This window comes from Antrostomus carolinensis, unplaced genomic scaffold, assembly GCF_000700745.2.
Source record: "Antrostomus carolinensis isolate BGI_N321 unplaced genomic scaffold, ASM70074v2 scaffold8959, whole genome shotgun sequence".
Lineage (NCBI taxonomy): Eukaryota > Metazoa > Chordata > Aves > Caprimulgiformes > Caprimulgidae > Antrostomus > Antrostomus carolinensis.
In genome coordinates, this window is record NW_010340624.1 from 18221 (window position 1) to 25898 (window position 7678).

The 7678-nt window shown below is 45.2% G+C and overlaps 1 protein-coding gene across 1 annotated transcript; it reads right to left on the reverse strand.

The window, feature by feature from the left end:
• Positions 1 to 7054, reverse strand: ACP6 (acid phosphatase 6, lysophosphatidic). Its single transcript, XM_010176207.1, has 8 exons — positions 6923 to 7054; positions 6699 to 6829; positions 4793 to 4880; positions 3090 to 3222; positions 2315 to 2415; positions 878 to 973; positions 499 to 664; positions 1 to 172 (listed from the first exon to the last, which is right to left on the reverse strand). Exons 4-8 carry the CDS (start codon positions 3153 to 3155, stop codon positions 32 to 34), a joined length of 570 nt encoding a protein of 189 aa, XP_010174509.1. The 5' UTR covers positions 3156 to 3222; positions 4793 to 4880; positions 6699 to 6829; positions 6923 to 7054; the 3' UTR covers positions 1 to 31.
• Positions 7055 to 7678: the final 624 nt, after the last annotated feature.

The window sequence follows — 7678 nt, forward strand, 5'->3', positions numbered from 1 at the left end:
TGACAATAAACTAATTTTAATTTAAGTCCACTTATGAGGCAGTTTGCTGATTCTCCTCCATTTGGGAGCACAGGTTATTGTACTCCTCTGGACTGACCGAGTACTGTGAAAGAACTTCTAGAAATTCTTCAAGTGGGCAGAGACCCGCTCTACATCCTTTCACCACTTGCTCCTGCAAAGGCAAAGAGACAAAATCACACATCTGGTGTGTTGCCAAAGCCCTTTTTTGCCGATACTGATGCATTCTGTGTCAGGGAAAGACGCTAGTCAAGGCAAAGACACAGAGGCAGAGGTTTAAAGTCTTTGCCTAAACTCTCTAGATCAGTAGCCAGCTCAACAGGAAAGATATCTTGGCTGCCATGGATGTGCTGTTGGTGTCTTAATTATTATCTGGCTTGATGGCATGCTTGGAACAAGTCTTGTTTCACAGCTTTACACACATGCATGGCAAAACCAAAAGCCCAAGATCTGTACAATGGACTTTCCCTGGGATCTTACCTCTCCATGGTAAGACACGCGGACAAACCACTCTTTGGACTGTCGGTGCTGATACAGTTCCAGGGTCACATCTGCAGCATAAGGTGGCCACTTACGATCAAAGGTGCCCAGTGCCACCAGGAGAGGAATAAGGGTAATGTCATGAGAAGCATAGAGAATGAGCTTTCTGATAAAAAAAGGGAAGGAATAAACAAAAACAACAAAAGCAAACCTAAAATGTTAGCTGTGTTCCAGAAACAGCCAGTAGCACTCATGCTTTTTCTAGCAGATGAGCACTCATTCTTTTCACTCCACACATTCAACATCTTTCTGAACCAGCTTTTCACACTGACAGCACATCAGAATTTATAGCTGTTAGAGGAAGAGATCTGCGCTCTACCTGGCCTTTTCAGCTTGAGATGAGGGATTTACTGCTTCTGTAATGTTTTTCTGTAAGGTATAGAAAAGGAGGCCAACGCTCATCTGAAGAACTTCTCTGTTAGAAAAAAAACAAAACAAAACAGAAATAGATTTACCTCGTTTTTTTAACCTTCAATTTAAGTCATTTCAAATGACCACCTGGGAACCTGCTTTTCTCTTACAAACTGGTAACGTGTTGTGTGTAGCTAAGAAATGTTAAATGCAATTCCTATGGTTACTTTTTATTTCAGCAGTTGCACAGTCACCACAGAGATTCTAACATGATTACAGATTGGGAGGAGAGAAGTGTTAACAAGCAGACTCATGAGGTGTGGCCCACATCAAGGGAAAGCTAGAAACTCCTTAATGTTCTCTATCCTGTTTTGTTTCCCTCATGATTTTTTGGATGTGTGGTTTTCAATTAGGGAAGATGACTGTAGTTGACTGCAAAACAGCAACTGAAGTGGTTGGGGTCTTTGGCAGGAAGCGGGAATGGGGCAGGCAGGATTCAAGAAGGTGGTGGCTGTATTTAAAAATTAGTTTTTTGAACAAAGAGGAGATCTTTAGACAACTAACTTCTAGTATGAAGAAAACTACCTAATGGATACATCAGTGGAAATGGAGAATGAGTGTGACTGTGGCTTTCCCAGTTGTTGGAGTGGGGGAAATCAGTCTGTCAGTACCCAAAATCTCTTAATATGTTAAAAAAAGGCAACTGCCCTAACAGAAGAGGCAGCCCTGTACCACCACCTGAGCAGACCTGGTGAATGTGGCAGCTGCAAATGAACGGGAAAGGAAAACTGTTGCTAGGCTCGCAACTCGGGCACCTTTACAACTGTGGAGGAGGCAATTAACTGCATGTAGCAGCAGATTCTTTTGCAAGTAGTTACACGTGTGCAGTGCCTGGCATCACCTTTTCCGCTAGTATCAACACTTCTCAGCCCAGCTGTGCAGGTGCCACCCCTGGGATAAACCTCCCTGGTTGGAATTCAGATTGTAGTTGTGTATCTGCAAGGGCAGCCTTGCCTGTGCAGCCTCAGCGCTCCGGCTGGAAGCATCTCCTCTGTTCTGCTTTTGCCTTTGACACAGGTTCACTTAACAGCTATGGCATTCACTGCCAACCTCAGTGGCTTACTACTGTTCTTTGGAGACTGCTCTCACCATGGCTGTTAGCAAACCAGGACATAAACCCACATCTTGGCCTCCTCAGTCTGAACTCCTTTCTTCTAGCTCATGCTCCTGACTTCAAGGCACTGGGCTTTGCACTGAGATGGCTGAGGTACAAACCTCATGCTGGGGGAGTGCAGATTGAAGAGGACTTCTACCTGCCACTGCAAACAAGCTGGTGTAGCTGATCCACCCTGGGTAAGCCTAAGGCAACCCCCCAAGGCTGGAGGCATTGGGTACAGGCAATCACCTTGAACCGTCTTCCAGAAGGAAAAGCAGCGAGTCAACAGATCGACGCTCAACCGTCTGCTGAAAGTTCTTCAGCACAGGGCAGCTTGGCAAATTGTGCACCTGGAAGGAGAAGATGTAACATAACAACAAGGTTTGCCCTTTTCTGAACCCAGCTTGAAGACGCCTGGATGACTGCCCACAGAAAACAGCTGTTCGGGTCACAGCACTTGTCCTACAGCATTCACGTGAGGAGTTCTAGGATGGGTTCAAACACGCAGACTTGCTCCATGTACCAAAAGAACAGATGTTTGTTCTCGAGGACACATTTCTGTGTGAAGGGAGAGTAACTCCTTGAGCTATTCAGCTGATAGCCAGAACAATTAGTGTTAGCTCCAGCAAAAAAACAGGCGCTCAGGGGGGTACAAATATGCAGGTAGTACACTGGAACCAGGATTAAGGTGACTCTGTCAGGTGCTGACAGCCAGAAAAGGGAAAGCACTTTGTAATGGGGTCAGCAAGGCCCAACTGCTCTCTTAGCTCTACTTCATTGCACTGGAAAGAGATACTGGATTTCAAGGTAAGAACATACATACTGGAGATGAGTCTGCGTCCATCCTAAAGCAAGGCTGACTCCAATCTTGCTTTTTAAAAAGGCCATGCTATTTCTAGACACTTAGAAAGGTACTGGGGTACCCAGTGGTAGCGGTGGGTGTTGGCACTCTGTGGTTTCCTCCATGTGTGTGGTAAAGGGATGTTTCTTTCTGTGACAGTGCAACAAATGCACCTCAGCTCACCTGCTCAGCAAGAATGTTGTCAAGGAGGAGAAAAAAATCCACAGACTTATCCCCATCAATACCCATCTTCTCCTTAATTGTTTTCAAGTCATCAGAGACACCTGGCTGTTGCAGAGCATTCTTCAACTTATGCCTATCAAGGAATTAAGAAAACAAAAACTTTTCACACATCAGATTTTCTATCTTTTGTGATTGTTTTTCTTTTGTGACCCCAGCCCAGTGGAGTTTTCTCGTATCAGTGAGGGGTAGAAGAGAAGCACCACAGGATACTGAGGAATTCCTGATGGTGTGTGTCTAATTTGCAGAGTGTTCAGACACTAAATGTCTAGATGTCAGGGATCAGAGCTGGCTATCTGCTCTCACAGAGGTGGGGGAAAAAATTCAGATGAGATGTGAACACCTCAGAAGCAGTTCAGTTAACAGACTGGTCATGCTGGAACACTACAAATCTGTATCTTCAGGGAATAGTTCACCTGAGGACACAGACACATGGATGCCTCATGAAAGAAGGAAAGGCAGCAGCTTTGAACTGATTGCTGTATGGTGTGGGGAAAAAGGAAACACCTGGATACTCACTTGTAGCTTAAATTCACCTCTTGCTTTGTTAGAAGCTGTTGCCTCTTTACACTGTTTTAAATTTTATTTTGAAAAAGTTTAGCTGAGAATATCCATGGTGTGCTTCCAGCAAAATATGTTGCATAGGTTTTGTTTTCTCTGGCTCTGATCTGTCAGGCAGGAGGTGGGAAAAGTTTAAGTTTGCTTTTAGGTTTTTTTTTTTTTAGGAACAACTCTAGTTTCTGTTTGAAATCCAGTGTGCTAGAAGTTCTGGCACAGGTAGCCTGTAAACTGGGGCAGTGCTGCTTACTGCAGCTTAAAAAACCCACCGTGATGTGGTCACAAAACATGCTCAGTTGGTGGGCTTGGGGGAATGCAGTGGAAGACCTTGCAGTTTATTCCCTTTTTGGACACTTGATGTTAGTAGAGGAGGCTGAATGTACTGCTTGTATGGGCCACCATCTCACCACTGTCAAGAACAACCCTTTACTTGCAGAGTCAAGCATTATATATTGAGCTTTTGCAATGAATAATGACAACTTGAATCTTGGACAAAAAATATGGTGACGTATAATCCAACCAAACTGTAATACACTTGCCTCTCTGGGTCATTTTCTACCCCACACCCAACCTGGCACAGGTATTTAGAGTACCTGACTCTACAAATATTGAATGTTCTTTCTATGTAGGATGCTCCTTATTTTACTTCATTTGTCTTTAAATGTGTCAAGCCTGAGTATATTTCAGTTTCTTCAAGGTATAAATTCAACCAGAAGTTGAATATAAAAAAGAAGCCCAATATGTTCACACTTGAAAGGCGTGTTAGGGGATGTAGATGATATTAATTCTGCCCTGCAGCAATGCCACAGAATAGCTGTGCATTAGCTAGTAATGAGTATTTGCTAGTCACAGACTCAATTAAATCAGTCTTTCAAGAAAAAGTATCTTTTTTTTTTCCTTCTGGTGCCACTGCTTGTTCTATGACTCCACTCACTGAGTATTTTATACAACTAGGTAACCATTCCCAAAGACCAGTAAGTGACAGAGGAAGAAATTGGGAAATGGGAAGAAGAACATGCTGTTTGAAATTACTACTGCTGAAATGAAACAGCAGTGAAATCGTAGGGGGAGGTCTGGCTGGCAATTACCTGCTCAAGCATTTCAGGCGCTGGCAGTTGTGGTGATTGGGGTACAGGATTTCAGAGCTTGCTTCATCAGTGACAATGACAACAGATCCTGTGGAAGGAGAAGAAAGGTTCTGTGATCACTAGTACATCTGTGTGTTTTTAGAATGCTTTAATCACTCCCACACTCTTTGTGCTTAAGTCCATTGCTGTCAACTAGCAATTACCCCTGAGCTATCACCTGCAACACAAGCCACTGTGCTTGTTTCTGTGCACGCAGCATTTAACTCCACAGGGATGGATGTCTTCTGTGCACCTTGTCAAGCTTTCAGTTGGGTGCTCATTTTTTCCTAGTGTTTGTATGTGACAAAAATTAGCTTCTATGCCATGAGGTGTAAAGAGTTCTGGCAAGTCACTTTTGCTATTTGCTCCTGGAACTGATTACAGAGGGAGCAGAAGTGAGATCTTCAAAACCCAGAGCGTATTTCTAGGACGTACAAGTAGTTGTCAACTGTAGCGTACAGCTGAAAGTTACTCTAGATACCAAATGTGTGAAGGGTCTTGGTACTCAATGATAGGACTGGAGCTGGAACTCTGTGTTGAGCTGGAACACAGAAGGTTCTGCTTAAACTTGAGAAGAAACTTCTTTACAGTGAGGGTGACAGAGCCCTGGGACAGGCTGCCCAGGGAGGGTGTGGAGTCTCCTTCTCTGGAGACATTCAGAACCCGCCTGGACACCTTCCTGTGTGATCTCATTTAGGTTCCTGCTCCTGCAGGGGGATTGGACTGGATGCTATTTCGAGGTCCCTTCCAATCCCCAACATTCTGTGTGATTCTGTGATACTCCTATGGCTGAGATATTTGAGTTTCTCTGAGAAACTTTTTCCAGATGTGCATCTCATGAACACTGGGTGTGGAACTTTTTGCCCTCTTGATTCTGAAGCGGGTTAATGTTAACCTCCTCAGTAGGTCTGAAATGGCAGCGTTCATGGCAACAGATCCAAGCTGAGCACCAGCAGAAAGCTACACAAAGAGAGGGAGCAAGTGACAAGTTGATAAAGAACATACAGAACCAGGAGAGCATGGGGAAGGCATGAAGAACCGTGGAAGAAGTTAACAACCAGGAGCCAGAGAGAGCTGGGATGTGCAAAGTCTGTGCATCTAGGGAAGACGGAGAAAGGAAAGGCACTGGTCAGAAGTCTCCCCAACCTTCTTTCTGCTGTTGGTACAGCCCCGCTAGCAGGCACCGTGTGGACTCCAGATTCCGGAAAATATTAGTGGAACGGACACTGAAAGAGAGAAAGGAGTTTGTGAGGTGGCACCTTCTCCTTCTGGGGAGGATTTGCTGGAACAGAGGGTTCTGCTTTTACTGTGGCTTTGGAAACCTGTGTTGGGATTCATCTTGCCTTGCTATAGCTACCTTAAAAAATAAGACACCTATATGTGAACTGCTATTTAACTTCCCCCTTCGGAGATAGAAGAGAGAACAAATTGGTACTTCTCTGGTGGGGTTTTTATCTCATCCTAAACCAGACACTCCCAGCATTACTGATGTGAGCAGCAGGGGTGCACTTCATCTCACTGAACTTCAGCTACATCATCTACAGTGAATTAAACTGTGCTCCAGAAATACCTGTATCTCTTCACTCACCATAAAGGTGCATAATAACCACTGTCGATGGTTAAACATAAGGTGAGATGAATCTGTCCTTGGCATCCCTATCAGGACAGACAGGAATTTGGATGCTTTGTGTCATGAGCGAGTTCTAGTACCTGGATCTGCAGGCTGAGCAGAGATAAAGGCCCAGGGGCCAGCCAGTTTGCTGTATGGTGGAGAAGGGTATGCTGGTCAGAAAGTTCCCCTAGCACAGGACTGCTTGTTAGGAGGGAGGAAGCCAGGGAAGGTTCAGAACGGAAACAAGAGACTCACAAGACCTCAGCAGGCTTAAATGTTGGTGAGAGAAAGTTGGCTTCTTCCACATAGCTTCTCCTCAGCCTTTCCCCCAGGGCAAACATCTGCTGCATCCCTACTGTTGTCAGCTGTCCTGCAATTGCACCGCCCTAAGTGCAAAGAAAAGGAAGGGTCTCCAGTGGAGTATGGAAATAAACAAGTCTACAGAGGGAACATGAAACTACCATGAAAGACAGCCTCACCTTGAACGTGGTCTTTTTGTATCGCTCCTCATAAGGTGAGGGAGGCTGAGGCCCTCCATTTAGGTCAGTCACCATGTAATCAAACTTAGTCTGAGCAGGTACATCTAAAAGAGTGTGATGCCATTCCACCTGTTTGGAAATAAACAAACAAACAAATGGTGCTTCAGTAGAAAACAAGGACTTTCAAGAGCGTGAAACCAATGTTGGGCTGTTATGGTGTGCTGACTTGCCCAAAACACAACCCAGAGTCAAAGAGAACTGATCTCTTCATACAGCACGTACAGAAATTACAGCAGTGCCACGTCTGGGAGTTGCTGATCTGCTCTGTACCATCCACAGACGCTGCGCAGGAGAAGAATCTGTAGGAAATAGTTATTGCTGCTATTTGTTGCACACTGAAAAGTTTCTTTAGCAAACTCCCAGAGCTAATACCTGCCAGCTCAAGAGGTTGCCTCATTGGAGGCGATGAGGAGACAGATCAATTGCAATGACATAGAGGCAAGTAAGCGCACGTCTGCGAGTATCTGCTGTACGGTGTAGCGCTGCGGGGGCACGCTTGGCGTTGAAGAACAAAGTCCCCGGGAGCAGCAGTAAAGGGTGTTACAGCAGCTGTAGCCTGGCCATGCCCATCCCTGTGTCCTTCCTTGGATTAACTCTATCTAAGCAAAACCAGGACAGTGCTCCACGCAGCGCAGACGGGTCCCTCGGCCATCACCCATCCCATGGCGTGTGGTGGGACCACGCTATGGCCACACC